Here is a 16,987-nt window from a genome sequence, read left to right as displayed (position 1 = left end):
GCGCAAAATGTTGGAGCTCGAACATGACTTTGCGTATAATAGCATTTTCAGATTTCGTTATCTAACGTCCAACAGTGCATTATCACTAAAATAAAAATGCAATACAAATGAACAAAGTACCATGCATAAAGTAGACTACTTCAACTTGCCAATGTAAAACAAATTGTTTATTCGACAAAACTTTTCGTAAAGTCTTTTTCATTACAATCGCAATGCCTTTCAATCCGCAAAAATAACAATGTTCATTTGGCTCAGATTCTGACAGCTCTCAATGCTCGATTGGCTCAAGATGGCCGCTTTCGCATATCTCTGAATGTAGGATCCCTAATGTTTATATGCCCCCGTTGCCTCCGGCACGGCAAGTTTCCGCACTCCGTGGAAGAGGAAAGATTCCCGTCACAACGATTCCCGTCGCGACATCCTTTCAATCCGAGACGAGCTTGCGCAGTTGTATTCGTGTTCCGATCAATGATGGTGTCTTGTTTGGTTTCGTCGGTTTCGTATTGAATTGAATTGGTCTGCTTTTCCGACAGAAAGGGAATGTCTGGTGGTTGTTTGTCGGTTGCTCATGACCAGTGATTATTACGCTTCCAGTCATAGTTCCGTGGAGTGAAAGACGGTGATCATGATCTAAAGTGTGTATTCATGTAAAATCGTAAACAGTGGAAGAATATACTCTGGAAGCAAATCCTTCCAAAAAGCAAGATTAAGCACCTGGAGGGGCATTGATTCGATTACAGGGCTGGTAACGATCGTAAAATTTATTTAAAAAACTACAAGAACAAAACAGATAGATCAAGTCGTTGACATATTTACCTAACCAGTGAAGAATCGAAACAACCTTTTTGCTCAACTTGCATCTTTCGCTTATTTAAGAACAAAGGTCCAGACTCATTTATCTAATCTATCTTTTATGCTAAATATTCTAAACAAGAGACAATAATTGAAATTTTCTTATAAAGATATCGAATTTTGTTTTAAGTAGACTGTCCCTAAGCACAACGATAACTTTGAATGTTTAAAATCAATAGTGATTCAGTTCCATGGCAAATTTTTGAACACTACAGCAAAATAGAGAAAAGTCGTTGGCTAAGTAGTGTTCTATTTTTGTTTGAGAAAATTTTCAATTAAGTGAAATGATGTTGATCCGCAGATGAAATGACATAATCTTACACCAAATTAAAATACTTTGAATCTCGTGGTTCAAATCTACAAAAAGCACTAAGCGGTATAACAGTTTAAGGCTTTATCTAAAACATGTATGAAAAATCATTCAAATAAAGTTAACAGTTTAAAACTCAACAGTTATAGCTTTTAAAAGAGCTGCTGGAAAAATCCATGCTTCAGATTTATCTTCAAGATTTGAAACACTGCTGATTTAGCTCCAAGTAATTTTTGGTGTGTTAAATTTTTCCTAAATTTAATTACGGAATGGGATCAAGTCAATCTTGCTTTTTAAATCTGGAAAGTGAAGTAAAAATAGTGATTTTCAAGTACGCTGTCAACTAAATTAAAATAAAATGTTTTGCTAACAGCCCTATGATTAGCAGTAATACACACAACACAATCTATCGACTTGCTTTAGTTTTACCTTCATTCATCGCTCCATTCGTCATCAATCAGGAAAGCAAACGGAGACGAAAAACGGGAAATACGACTTTGTGTGATGGTTGCTTGCGAATAGTGAAAATGGAACGAAGTTAAGCCACTGACTGACGAGGGCGTGAAATAGCCTCTTTGAAGAAATAATTGACGAAGAATCTTTTGACCATTGGTCAGGTGTTGCGACAAGGAAACTAGGCATCCTGTGCCTGCGAATTGGAAAAATTAAAAAAAAACCTCATCTAATCGGAAATATGGGCTTCGTCAAAGATCCGTGCGGAATTGTTTGCGTGCTGGTGACCTACTTGGCGGTGGTTTATGCCGACTATGTGGTGACCCGATGGATCATCCTGCAAACCATGCAAAATAGGTAAGTCATTCATGTTTTCTCTGACTGCTTATCATTTTTGTTTGTTACATTGAAGATAAAGATAAGCTCTGCGCTATTCCGATATCAGAATGTTAAATCAGTCAGTGTTTAATTTAGAGTTTGACTTTGTATAGGAGGCAGTGTCGGGGGTACATGGTCCCCGAGGATTGGTACACGGTCAGCGCTGTAGGAGGCAGATCCTGCGATGAAATAATAATCTGTTTTTTGCATGACGATGTGTTTGAGATAACTAAAATACCTTCTACAAATTGTAGCTCAATTCAGAATATTAGAATTAGATATTACCTTTGACTAATTTCTAAGGCTTTGGTCCGATTCGCGAATTAAAATCAAATTAAACTTAAAAGTGCCAGTTCGGGTTGCTTAGTAGAAACGTTTAATAAGACCTGGGACATGAATCAAGACTTTTCTCATACGTATGTACTTTGAACATGTTCAAAATAAACATGTTCAATCAGCAAATTTAAAATCTATGATATCGTGTTGATTTTGACACAACAATACAGCCCGAACTTTTTTTTTGTACTATTGGGATTCTTCTTCTTCTTATTGGCATTACATCCCCACACTGGGACAGAGCCGCCTCGCAGCTTAGTGTTCATTAAGCACTTCCACAGTTATTAACTGCGAGGTTTCTAAGCCAAGTTACCATTTTTGCATTCGTATATCATGAGGCTAGCACGATGATACTTTTATGCCCAGGGAAGTCGAGACAACTTCCAATCCGAAAATTGCCTAGACCAGCACCGGGAATCGAACCCAGCCACCCTCAGCATGGTCTTGCTTTGTAGCCGTGCGTCTTACCGCACGGCTAAGGAGGGCCCTTACTATTGGGATTAAAACAATCAATTAAAAATTAAACGAATGAATTTATAAAATTGCTAAACTCTTCAGTTTAATTTAAAAATATTTTTATTAAATACCTAGTTTTATATTTGATTACTTTAATTTCATTAAAATCATAAAATTCCGTGGGAGAGAGTGGTTTCAGAAGAAGGAAATAATATTTGTTCTGGCCAAAAACTAGAGGGGTGATCGCCGTCTCTGTCAACATCAACAAGCTTCCAATTTAACATCTGCTATAGAATGTGGGGTTTTCAGCGACCGTTTGGCCTCCGTCTAAAGGTCTAATCAGCCGGGTTCCGATTGCTCACGTTGTTACCGAGAATGGAAATGTTAAAGGCGACATTTGGTAAACTTTGGAAGTCGTTTTTCGTAGTTGTTTTTCCTCGTCATCCTCTTATTGGTGTAGAATGAGCTAACCAGGGTCCAGACATCTTATACAGCATGATTCGCCCATCTTGTCTTTGTTGGATCCGCATACCGAGATTAGTTTTGACATTTACCAGTGAAGTTATTTTGAAATGCTTCTTCAAAATGGTAACTTCTTAAGAGAGGGCACCAACTTATAGAGACACCCTCATCAATACCACGATTTTGAATATTGTGGAAGCTATAGCAATGTGACGATGGAAAATATTACTCCATGGATACCTGGATACCTGGTTGGCTATACAGCTTTGCTACATCTATGCCTGCCGTATTGTAGAGCTCCAAAATCGTCGGTCTCGGGAGATTTTCCTTCAGTTTCCCCGAACGTTTAGGGTTCCCAGGTCCGATTCCATCGCGTGCAGCCAGCGTGTTCGTGGCCTTCCATGAGGTCGCCGGCCTCTATCTGGTTCTCTGTTGAATATTGTTTTCGCTATTCTTTCTGCCGACATTCGCACTAAGGGACCAGTCCACTGAAGTCTACCGTATTTCAAACGATTCACAATATTTTCTTTGTATACTTGATACAGCTTATAATTCATGCGTCTGCGCCACACACCATTTCCTAGTTTCCCTCCGAGTATTGTACGCAGCACTTTTCGCTCGAAAACCCTGAAAGCTCTCCGGTTCGCCTCTTTAACGTTTTTTAACTTCACGGGAAAAGTCATTGTCACATGTTACAAGCGTTCCAAGGTAAACAAATTCTTCAACAACTTCAAACACATCCCCATCAAACACTACCTCTGCACCAACACCACTAGGTCTTCCTCTATCTCTATATGCCACCATGTACTTTGTCTTGGAAGAGTTAATGGTTAAGCCTACCCTCGCCGTCTCCCTCTTCAGTGGGACAAAAGCCTACACTACTGTTTTGCGATCGATCCAATGAGGTCGATGTCGTCCGCAAAGCCCAGGAGGAAATATGTCGCCCCGTTCATCGCCGCAGCTCCAGCTCCCATGGTTAAGCTCGTCCCTCATCACCCTCCTTTAGTTGTCCGAATTCCGGTGAGCCTGGCCAACGAGTTCAATGTTCCCGCTTCCGTATCATTCAACTTTCAGAAGGCCGATCATCAAAGCATTGTCGACGTACTATCTGGTATGCCTTGGGACGCTATACTTGCCGATAATGTCGAAAATGCTGCGTTGACTTTCTCGCATATCTTGGCATACGTTATTGACCGACATGTTCCCAAAAAAGTACACAAGAATAGTTCTCATCCGTCCTGGTACACTCGGGAATTAAGAGAACTTAAAACTGCCAAGAGAGTCGCCTTAAGGAAATACACTAAATACCGCACGTTTTCCTTAAAGGATCATTACGTCAGACACAACAACGCTTATAAACCGGGGGTCTGATGTTTTGGTTGTGTTTTCGTAGTATAGATGCAGTCTCTTTTCTTCTGCTGTCAGTGTGGATCGCACCTATCTCTTTTCTTCCCGTGATTATCCTTATGGCTGTCAGTGCGGAATATTCAATGTTGACTACGAAACAAACTGTGGTGGAGGTATACACGGGGTGGCACCATTCCGTCAATCGGAGCTTGGAAGTTCCGGTCACGACAATGGCGCAAAAAGGTAGGTTGGGTAGAGGCTCTCCGGTGGAAATAGACGGAGAGCCAAGAAAAAGAAATAGACTCCGGTAGAAGTAGACGGAGGTCTTAGAATAAACAAGGCTCTCTGGTGGAAATAGACGGAGAGTCAAGGAAAACTAAAAGACCCCGGTGGTAGAAGACGGAGGTCTAAAGATAAAGAAGACTCTCCGGTGGAGATAGACGGAGAGTCGAGAAATTTAAAAAAAAGTGTCTGCTGGAGACAGAAAGAGTGTTAAGAATAAAAATTCAATTGGATATGTAATTAGATTGGGTATTAGATTTGGAAATCAAATATTTTCCATAAGTTTTATCTGCAAAGATGTAACGACAAAGTAATTTGGGAATTAGATTTGTTATTGCATTTAAAAATGGATTTAGAGTATGATTTATATTGCATAATATTAAGATAAAATTTGAATTCAAATTGAATCGGATTTGAAAATAGATTTGCATGTGTTTCAGTGGATTGGAAATTAAACTTAGAATTGAATGTGGATTGTATTATATTGAATTTGGATTGGATTTGGTTTTGATTTGCTTTAAATTGGATTTGGATTGGATTTGGATTAAATTTGGATTGGATTTGGATTGGATTTGGATTGGATTTGGATTTAGATTGGGACTGGATTTGGATTGAATTCGGATTGCATTAGATCGAATTTGTATTGGATTTGGTTTGCCTTAGATTGGATTTGATTTGGAAGTGAATTGGATTTGTATTTAATTTGGATTGTATTAGATCAAATTTGGATTGGATTTGGTTTGCATTGGATTGGATTTGTATTTGGACTGGATTTGGATTGGATTAGTATTGGATTTGAATTAGATTTGCAATGGATTTCAATTGGATTTGCAATAGATTTAAATTTAATTTGGATTAGATTCGTATTGGATTTGCATTGAAGTTGGTTAAAATTTGGATTTGCATAGGATTAAAATTGGATTCGGATAGGATTTAGATAGGTTGGATTTTGATTGTAATTGGATTGGATTCTGATTGGATTTATATTTGAATTTGATTTGGAATTGAGTTGGAATGGATTTGGATTTGATTTGAATTGAATTTGGATTGAATTTTTATTGAATTTGGATTGGATTTGGATTTAGATTGCGACTGGATTTGGATTGAATTTGGATTGCATTAGATCGAATTTGTATTGGATTTGGTTTGCCTTAGATTGGATTTGATTTGGAATTGAATTGGATTTGGATTTAATTTGGATTGTATTAAATCGAATTTGGATTGGGTTTGGTTTGCATTGAATTGGATTTGTATTTGGACTGGATTTGGATTGGATTCGTATTGGATTTGAATTAGATTTGCAATGGATTTGAATTAGATTTGCAATAGATTTAAATTTAATTTGGATTAGATTCGTATTGGACTTGCAGTGAAGTTGATTAAAATTTGGATTTGCATAGGATTAAGATTGGATTCGGATAGGATTTAGATAGGTTGGTTTCGATTGTATTCTGATTGGATTCGGATTGAATTTATATTTGAATTTGATTTGGAATTGAGTTGGATTAGATTTGGATTGGATTTGGATTGAATTTGGATTGGATTTTGGTTGGATTTGGATTGGATTTGGATTGGATTTGGATTGGATTTGGATTGAATTTGGATTGGATTTGGATTTAGATTGGGACTGGATTTGAATTGAATTTGGATTGTATCAGATCAAATTTGTATTGGATTTGGTTTGCCTTAGATTGGATTTGATTTGGAAATGAATTGGATTTGGATTTAATTTGGATTGTATTAGATCGAAATTGGATTGGATTTGGTTTGCATTGGATTGGATTTGGATTTGGACTGGATTTGGATTGGATTCATATTGGATTTGGATTGGATTTGCAATGGATTTGAATCTGATTTGCAATAGATTTAAATTTAATTAATAAAATAAAATATTGATGAACATATGAAATCGAAATGAATTAGAAGTTTTGGTAAAATGTTCGGACTATATTTGAATAAAGTGGTCTAAGAAAAAGCTCAAGCAATAATAAAAGAGAACAAGCCTTTATTCACATAATCCAGAAACAGTAGTTCTTTTCAGTAGGTACAGTGTGACTGAGCAGTTGGTCCGCTAAAGTGGCCGCAATAATTAAAGACGGACCCTCGATAGGTTTCATTCACAAATTAACATATTTTTTAAAACGAAGTTTGTTCAAAAACCATTTTGATTGGGTTTTGATGGATACAGATTTTCAATACAGATTTTTTGACTTGAGATACAGATATGAAGATTTCCCGAAGAAAAAATACAGATTTAAATGTGGCAACCCTGGGTATACAAGTTTCAGTCCCGTGTTATAAACGGGTCAGTCGTATATGCTAGAGTCCTATAAGAAGAGTAACGTCATGTGTTACGTTTGACAGGTCTCCTGCTCGTTTGGAACGCGCATTTGTATGGAAATGACAGACGATTCTGTTCCAATTCTGACACTTGACGACACTGTATTCCCGATGTTGGAAACCAAACTGTTTTGGAATCATGTCAACAAACAACGAATCTGGCCTCCCTCCCTCTTTGACATTTCAGGGCGAAAAGGGCGAAACTGTATCATCACTGCAGGAGTTTTCGCTAAAGTTTGCTGACGTTTTTACCGATGAACAGCTTACCGACAACGAAGTACATCACGCAGCAGACAATGTTCCCCTATATGGCCATGTACTAGGTGTTATCGACATCAGCGAAGAGATGATCTCCTCTGCTGCATCAAAACTAAAGTCATCGATCAAACCTGGTCCCGATGGTATTCCGTCCAATTTCCTGAAATTAACACATTTCCAGTTTGCAGTATCTGTTGCTCCTCCTGTTTCGGCTTTCCTTATCCAGTGGCATCTTTCCTTCATGTTGGAAGATTGCACAAATGTTTCCTGTGCACAAGAAAGGAAACTAACGTGACGTGGACAATTATCGAGGATTAACTTTGCTGAGTGCAATATCAAAACTGTTCGAACTCGTTGTGATGGATCCTCTGCTTTCCCACAGCAAGCAATATCTGTCTGAAACTCAGCATGGATTCATAGCCGGTCGCTTCACTAGTACTAATTTATTGTGCCTTACATCTTTCATCACGAACAGCGTGACGAAAAGAGCTCAAACAGTGTCATCTACACAGATCTGCAGTTGATTTTGATAAGTTAAACCACTGCATCGCAATCGCCAAATCAGACAAGTTAGGAGTAAATGGCACTCTATTGGAATGGTTCCGATCATATCTATCCGGCCGCCAACTAACGGTTGCTATCGGCGACTGCAGATCTGATTCCTTCGTGGCTACATCGGGAATACCCCAAGGAAGTCATTTGGGTCCGTTAGTCTTCCTACTATACTTCAATGACGTGAATTTTGTACTCGAAGTTCCCCGCCTATCGTATGGTGATGACCTGAAAATATTCTTGCAAATCCAATCCATCGACGATTAGAATCAGTTAGAATCCTTTGCCAATTGGTGCAACGTCAACCGTATGATAGTCAATCCGGCAAAATGCTCGATGATCACTTTTTCTCGGATTAAAAATCCCGTTAGATTCAACTACACGCTGTTGAATACCAGCATAGAACGTCTGAGTCATGTCAAATACTTGTGCGTAATTTTGGATTCCCAGCTGACGTACAAAATGCATATTTCATACGTTGTTGTAGGTAAGGCTTCCAAAACCCTGGGCTTTATCTTTCGGATGGCTAAAGAATTTTCTGACATTTACTATCTAAAGTCTTTGTCTTGCTCACTGGTGCGGTCAATACTGGAGTATTGCTCCGCCGTTTGGAATCCCAATTATACGAACGGTGCCGAACGAATTGAGTCCGTGCAACGACGCTTCCTACGATTTGCTCTGCGTAGACTACCGTGGAGAGATCCATTACGCCTGCCATATTATAAAAGCCGCTGTCGGCTTATCGATCTAGAGCCGCTAAGAGAACGCGGTGTTACGGCTCGAGCTGTACTTGTTGCAGACGTTTTGGAAGGCCGAATAGATTGTAGTGACATTTTGAAACAGATTAATATTAATGTACAGCCGAGAACACTTCGCAATAACGCTATGTTAAGGTGATTATACAATCAAGCCATGTGGTGAATTTCAAATTCACCACACGGTTTTCTACTCCTATTATCAAAGTTCAAATCTAGCGTAATAATGTTCGTACAATGCTGAAATTAAAGTCGATTGTTTAGCATGAGTAAGCAGACGATCTACGGATGTTTCATCCCCATGGGCGTTGTGGTTCTCTCAATTCGTGCTCTTGAAAATCACTAGAAAAAGCACGTGGTTTCCAAGATGGCCGATTTGTGGCTTTGTTGTATAACCACCTTAAGAATGTCATTTCGTCGGACTAACTACAGTATGAACGGTAGTATTGAAGGATTACAGCGTATATTCAACAGGGTTTCTACAATATTCAACTTCAATCTGCCTCGCCAGACGCTGCGTCCAAGATTCAAAGAATTTTTCACATCGCAATAGATAGCTGTTTTAGTGTTAGTGTCCATTTTTTAAAAGTTTTTGACGATATGGGCTTGGTAGTCATATGGCTACTGCTTCTGCCTCATACGCAGGAGGTCGTGGGTTCAATCCCAGGTCCGTTCCATTCTCCTGCTTTGTATCTTTCTCTTTATTTCTCATGTTCTAGCAATCGCTAGAACTGGAAATGGACTTCCATACCGCGTTTCCATTAGAGTAGAGTGGGGCAAGAGTGCGCGTGGGTTAAGAGTACGTTTTCGATTTTTTGAAGTAATAAAAAAAGATAAACTAACAGCACTGCATCAGTTTGACAGGTATTCTGGCCAACTATTATCATGTGTAATTGTAAACGATTTGAATAAACAACAAGGGAGATATGGAGTTAGATAATTTTTTGGTCATTTTGCTAAAAATAATTGTGTTTTCGCAACTAGTATTTCATTAACATATATACGTTCAATCAGGTGAACATTATACCATTTCGATAACCTATTGTATAGAGTATTTTATGGTACAGAACACCAATCCGGTTGGTTTTCCAAGAAGTCAAAACCATTACTTGAATAATTTTTAGGACTGTGGGGTAAAAGTACGCAGGAACCGGTGGGGCAAGAGTACGCATATGAATTTTCAAGTTATGATGTCAAACCCGTATCTCCGGCCGAAATAAGCCTTCTTCCAAAGCGTAAAGATCCACAACTTAGAAAAGAGGGACATAATTCGAAATTATCACAAGTTTTTAGGATAAGTTGAAGTAATTCAGTGTTATAAAGGACTTAGCGAACAAAGCACTGAAGCGAAATAATAAAATTGTATTAGGACTTGTTGTACACCTAAACATAGTACGAAAACACAATTTCATCTAAATGATAATTTCATTTAATCAAAAGAAACATTCATAAATTACGCAACGTTTAGCTGGGAGGGGTTGCGAGATGTGTGACGATCCATATAATTTTTGGAGGATTCATACAAATAGTGTAAGATAGGGGGGGAGGGGTGATGAAATAGCCAAATTTCACGTGACGTGATTGGTGGACTTTCTTTAAGGAAAATGCCTTTGTATACGCCACGCGAAACCTGATATATATTTTTACCTCTGTATTTTTTTGTATATATAAAAACAATAGTTTTTCGTATGAAAGTGCACATTTTTAGGACCCCCTCCCCCTTTAAGAGTTACGTAATCTTTGAACATTCCCTAATATATGCTCATTAAACATCAATTAAATGTTATTAACTCTTATTTGTGTTAATATATACTTTAAGCACATGATTGGATAAATGCGTACTCTTACCCCACCCGATGCGCACTTTTACCCCACCGGTGGGGTAAAAGTGCGTTTTTCACTTGTCTTGCAATAAGGGTTCTACTAAAACAAATCTCAATAATTTCAATATTTTTTCCACTGGGTAACATAAAGGAAGAGTATATGAATCACCGACACTGATTTGATATACAGAAGCTTGCTTCATAAGGGCCACATGATCGATTGAATACTAAGTGCGTACTCTTGCCCCACTCTACTCTACTATTCCTATACCTTCAACTTTGAGTATTCTAACAGTAATCTGCTAGAATTGGAAATGAACTATAGAGCTCGTTTCCTACATCCAATTAGAAATTCCATCAGTTACCTTCTCCTATCTATCACATTGGCAGCTCGTTAACCAAGACGGAACTCTGCCTCTCCAACCTAACCCAGAAATTCCAACAAATTCCGCATAAACTCGTGGCAAGTGCAGAGGTATATTCGGCTCGCAGTGGGCGAGTGATTGCATCATGATTTCCTCCCCCTTCCCTACATTGACTTGCATTCTGACGTGGCAGGCGCCAGTATGACTTAACACATGAGATCACCAGTTCTTGTACATTGAAGATGTGTGCTAGTCCCAAGCAAACATCTGTTGGTTCCCTGTGCAAGAACAGCTGATCTGCTCATAATGGAGTATCAACTACGAGCAGTCAATCAAGCTCAAGCTCAAGCTCAAGCTCAATTTTTTAAAAGTTGTTGACGATATGTATACTTATATTTTTTTTATTACCATCATTATAGTAGTATCCAGCATTTTACGTGCAGTAATGGCCGCCAAAATTTAACTCATTTTCTGGTAAGGTGCAATCGATTTGACGTTTGGCTTGTGTCGTTTGACATCGTAGCGATCATCATCATTATGAATTAATCATCATGATGATGAAAACTTATCGTTTTTGTGTCAGACGACACAACCCAAACTTCAAACTGCGTCCACCCTACCAAAAACTGAGCTTGATTGTGGCGGCCATTAGCCTTCGTAAAAAGCTGGATTATAGAAAATAAGTAGTCTGTTGATGTAGGCCTTAAATAAATAAATAAATGATCACATATGCGACCGTGTGATGATAGTGCCATACTTCTGCACGCCAGATTTCCTAATAGCGCCCTCGAGTGCAATGTTGAACAATAAATTCGAAAGTACATCACCCTGCTTTAGTCCGTCTAAGGTCACAAACGAGGACGAAGTGTCACGTCTGCAATCCGAATACTTGATTTCGAGCAATCCAGCGTTGCACGTTTCAGTCAAATCAGTTTCGTCGGAAAACCATGTTCGGACATTATCTGCCACTACAGCTAATTTAGTTTCACTGAATCGTACGCTGCTTTGAAATCAATGAAGAAATAGTGAGTCTGCAATATGTACTCCCGGAATTTATCAAGAATCCTGTTCTATAAATATGAGTCTTTTCTGATTTCTCTGGTCTCCTGCCAGCTCCTTCGTCTATTCGTATGGAGCTCGTCCACAGGGAGGAGCCAACTAATTTAATCGATTTTTGCAGCTTGTTTTGTGATTTCAAAATGTTGTCGAAACCCCAAATGTCATTCAAGGGTTACTCCGAGTACTTCCAGAGTCTTCTCCATATAGGGATAGCTACGCCATTAATGACACCCACCTGGTGACAGAGGGCTTGTAGTTTACGGTCGATGACCTTTGGGTGCTTTTCAGTTATCACAAGCGAAATATCATCTGCGTTAACAAATATGTAGATGTTTTAGGCAGCACATATTCCATTCATCGCCACCAAAAAAAGAGTTGCGATGACGGATCCCTGCGGTATTCCAGTCTCTTCCATTACAAGTTTTGATTTGTTGACTTCGATTACCACCTGGAAAGTACGTTGTCTTAGGAAGATTTTTACGAAGGTTTAAGAATATTTCCAGTTATGTCTCATTGTACTAGTGTTGGACGCCAGGCGTCCAAGCTCTGTCATACGCCTTGGCTAAGTCAAGTGAGGCTAATTCGATATGATTGTTGCGCGACAATGGCGCGGAATGGTAGTCCGAAGCACCTTCTTTCCCCGCAAAAATATCCACAAGGCCACATGGAGATCACCTAACCAAGAAACGGAAAACCAAATCGACCACGTTCTAATCGACGGTAAATTCTTCTCCGACATCACGAAAGTCCGCACTTAACGCAGTGCGAATATTGAATCCGACCACTACCTCGTTGCAGTATGCCTGCGCTCAAAACTCTCGACGGTGTACAACACGCGTCGAAGTCGGACACCGCGGCTTAACATTGGGCGGCTACAAGACGGTAGACTAGCCCAAGAATACGCGCAGCAGCTGGAAGTGGCACTTCCAACGGAAGAGCAGCTAGGCGCAGCATCTCTTGAAGATGGCTGGAGAGATATTCGATCCGCCATTGGTAGCACCGCAACCGCTGCACTTGGCACGGTGCCCCCGGATCAGAGAAACGACTGGTATGACGGCGAATGTGAGCAGTTAGTGGAAGAGAAGAATGCAGCATGGGCGAGATTGCTGCAACACCGCACGAGGGCGAACGAGGCACGATATAAACAGGCGCGGAACAGACAAAACTCGATTTTCCGGAGGAAAAAACGCCAGCAGGAAGATCGAGACCGTGAAGAGACGGAGCAACTGTACCGCGCTAATAACACACGAAAGTTCTATGAGAAGTTAAACCGTTCACGTAAGGGCCACGTGCCACAGCCTGATATGTGCAAGGACATAAACGGGAACCTTCTTACGAACGAGCGTGAGGTGATCCAAAGGTGGCAGCAGCAGCACTACGAAGAACACCTGAATGGCGATGTGGCAGACGAAGATGGCGGTATGGTGATGGACCTGGGAGAACGCGCGCAGGACATAATTTTACCGGCTCCGGATCTCCAGGAAATCTAGGAGGAGATTGGCCGGCTGAAGAACAACAAAGCCCCTGGGGTTGACCAACTACCAGGAGAGCTATTTGAACACGGTGGTGAGGCACTGGCTAGAGCGCTGCACTGGGTCATTACCAAGATTTGGGAGGAGGAAGTTTTGCCGCAGGAGTGGATGGAAGGTGTCGTGTGTCCCATCTACAAAAAGGGCGATAAGCTAGATTGTAGCAACTACCGCGCAATCACAATCACATACCGCGCAAAAGGTTACGGCAAGGTGATGGTCTTTCGTGTCTGCTATTCAACATCGCTTTGGAAGGGGTAATACGAAGAGCAGGGATTAACACGAGTGGTACAATTTTCAATAAGTCCGTCCAGCTATTTGGCTTCGCCGACGACATAGATATTATGGCACGTAACTTTGAGAAGATGGAGGAAGCCTACATCAGACTGAAGAGGGAAGCTAAGCGGATCGGACTAGTCATCAACACGTCGAAGACAAAGTACATGATAGGAAGAGGTTCAAGAGACGACAATGTGAGCCATCCACCGCGAGTTTGCATCGGTGGTGACGAAATCGAGGTGGTAGAAGAATTTGTGTACTTGGGCTCACTGGTGACTGCCGAAAATGACACCAGCAGAGAAATTCGGAGACGCATAGTGGCTGGAAATCGTACGTACTTTGGACTCCGCAAGACGCTCCGATCAAATAGAGTTCGCCGCCGTACCAAACTGACAATAATCTACAAAATGCTCATTAGACCGGTAGTCCTCTACGGACACGATACCTGGACGATGCTCGTGGAGGACCAACGCGCACTTGGAGTTTTCGAAAGGAAAGTGCTGCGTACCATCTATGGTGGCGTGCAGATGGCGGACGGTACGTGGAGGAGGCGAATGAACCACGAGTTGCATCAGCTGTTGGGAGAACCATCCATCGTTCACACCTTGAAAATCGGACGACTGCGGTGGGCCGGGCACGTAGCCAGAATTTCTGACAGTAACCCGGTGAAAATGGTTCTCGACAACGATCCGACGGGCACAAGAAGGCGAGGTGCGCAGCGGGCAAGGTGGATCGATCAGGTGGAAGATGACTTGCGGACCCTCCGTAGACTGCGTGTAGCCATGGACCGAGCCGAATGGAGAAGACTCTTATATACCGCACAGGCCACTTCAGCCTTAGTCTGAATAAATAAATAATAATGTTGCGCGACATAACGTCATCTTAGGCTTGTGCTAGGGTTGCAAAGTAGGTTCCGGTCCCAAGTCCGGGCCGGAAGACATGTTGTCTGTTGTCCAATTTGTTGTTTGTTTCAAGGTATTTTTTTTTTACATTTAGTCTTCAATTGACTAAGCGTTCCATCAGTTTGGCCATCTAGTTGGTAATGTAAAGCGATCGATCGGTCACTTCCAATGTTGTTCATGGAGTGATTGTTCTTCGGGATAGGTACGTCCAAACTGTGCTCCCAGATGTTCGGAAGTGTTCCGGAAGTCCAATATTTGTTAATTTTTATTTTTAGTTTGTATATTTAAAGACATTCTTCTAATGCTCTAATCTTGATTCTCTTTTTCCAGCCTCTGGGCCCCCTTTCACGTGGTAGCATTCAATACGATCGTGTTCCTGCTTTCGATGGCTCACCTGAAAGCCGTCCTACTCGACCCGGGTACCGTTCCGCTGCCACAAACCCGCATCGACTTCTCCGATCTGCACTCGGAGCGAAATTACAATCGTGAGCATGAGGAGTGGACGGTTTGCACGCGTTGCGAGACGTACCGACCGCCGAGGGCCCACCACTGTCGCATCTGCAAGCGCTGTATCCGCCGTATGGATCACCACTGCCCCTGGATCAACAACTGTGTCGGTGAGAGGAATCAGAAATATTTCCTGCAGTTCCTGATGTACGTCTGCGCGTTGGCTTTGTACTCAATCTTCCTAATCATTGCCTCGTGGGTATATCCGTGCGAGAACTGCTCGACGACGGTTCCGGAAACGCAGAGCCGCATGTTGCATAGTGTTCTGCTCCTACTGGAGTCGGCACTCTTCGGGTTGTTCGTGATAGCCATCATGGTGGACCAAATGCACGCGATTTTGTACGACGAGACGGCCGTAGAAGCAGTCCAGCAAAAAGGTCCCTATCGGAGCCACAGGCCCAAGATGGCACTGCTGGCAGAGGTTTGCGGACGTGGCCATCCTGCCATGTGGTTGTTTCCCTGTGCCACCCTCAACCGAAAACACCACGACGTGCCGTTGTTGAGCCACGACGTCTAAGCGGGAAAAAATGTGTCGCTCGCAAAATTTATTATTTGCTTTTAGTAGGATGGTATCAAGTTCCAGTTTTTGGTTCTCTTCCCATGCAGTAGCATACATGGCGATGACGATACAATTTATTTTTTGTAAGTATGTGTACATTTACGCTTAGGTATTTATTACAGGGAGTGGAAGTAGTGAAAGGGAAAAAAGATAAAGTTTTTTGTATAAGGCTTCCTAAGAGTGGAAATCCGGAACAATAAGGATGGAAAAAAATCCAAGAGATCCGGTTCTAATGAAAAGGAAACGTTTCCTTGCTTATTCACAAATGTGCTAATGCTGTGGAGATATTATTTCGTACTTGTTGCGACCGAAATGTAACCTCAGATTTAATAATAGACCACAATAAAAAATACTGTTAGTCCCGAACACCGCCATATTGGTTCTCTGAATATCGGCCCTGCAGAAATGTTGGTCAAAAACTTTAACATTCGTGATAGTTATAGCTATAACTACCGGTTTTAATCACGGTTCCCTTCATTCAAAAGCATCAAATTTATGCAAGCGATTTGCATGTTCAGTAAAAAGAAGACGTACAAATTATCGAAATAGAAACTCTTTATAAAAATATCAACAATTCACACGCGTTTGAACAATGACATACGGTACAGTAAACTATTTAACAATCGCTAGAATTCCTATCAATCAAAATTTAAAAATGAAACTAAATTGCTCCACACGACGAGAATAATATTGAACAACAACACATCGCACAAAAGCAAAAATGAATTGAATTCAATATTTCTTGAAAAGCGTATTTTTCGAAGCATAAAAACTTCTCCTACATTTTCTCCATTTCTTTTTTGATAATGTACCTACCTACAGTCAATGTAATCATTAATATTCCTTGTTACGATCATGTGCGTTATATTAATTTGGATATCCAAAAAGCATCCTTGTGCGGAGTGTATAATGACCAATAGTGGACCCTTACGTCATATTTGGATTATTACAGCATAAAATAAATCGGGAGAACCTAACTTACATTCTAATGTTTTGATTTGATTAATGATTACATGCATTGATAATGCAATGGAATGTAAAAATAGACGATTTTTCACAATTTTGTAAAAAAAAAAACGAGAGTGTCTATTAAAAAATAAATTTTGGGTGGTGGGTCCATAATAGGGACGAAGAACATCACGGATCAGATTATGAAAATCAAATGGAGTGTCAACTATATGGA

At 40.7% G+C, this 16,987-nt stretch overlaps 1 protein-coding gene across 5 annotated transcripts; it reads left to right on the top strand.

Annotated features, from left to right (window-relative positions):
• The first annotated feature begins 330 nt into the window (after positions 1-330).
• Positions 331-16,170, top strand: LOC134213500 (palmitoyltransferase ZDHHC3). 5 transcript variants are annotated; one of them, XM_062692610.1, is made up of 3 exons: positions 331-635; positions 1,624-1,972; positions 15,069-16,170. In XM_062692610.1, the coding sequence occupies exons 2-3, from the start codon at positions 1,857-1,859 to the stop codon at positions 15,760-15,762; spliced, it is 810 nt and encodes a 269-aa protein (XP_062548594.1). In that variant the 5' UTR covers positions 331-635; positions 1,624-1,856; the 3' UTR covers positions 15,763-16,170. The 5 variants fall into 5 exon arrangements, with proteins under 5 accessions (XP_062548594.1, XP_062548596.1, XP_062548592.1 ...); XM_062692612.1 differs by having other exon boundaries at positions 1,586-1,972; XM_062692608.1 differs by having other exon boundaries at positions 331-745.
• Positions 16,171-16,987: the final 817 nt, after the last annotated feature.

This window comes from Armigeres subalbatus, chromosome 2 (assembly GCF_024139115.2).
Source record: "Armigeres subalbatus isolate Guangzhou_Male chromosome 2, GZ_Asu_2, whole genome shotgun sequence".
Lineage (NCBI taxonomy): Eukaryota > Metazoa > Arthropoda > Insecta > Diptera > Culicidae > Armigeres > Armigeres subalbatus.
Note: the sequence above shows the minus strand (reverse complement) of the source record. Positions and strands in the feature narration are given on the sequence as shown.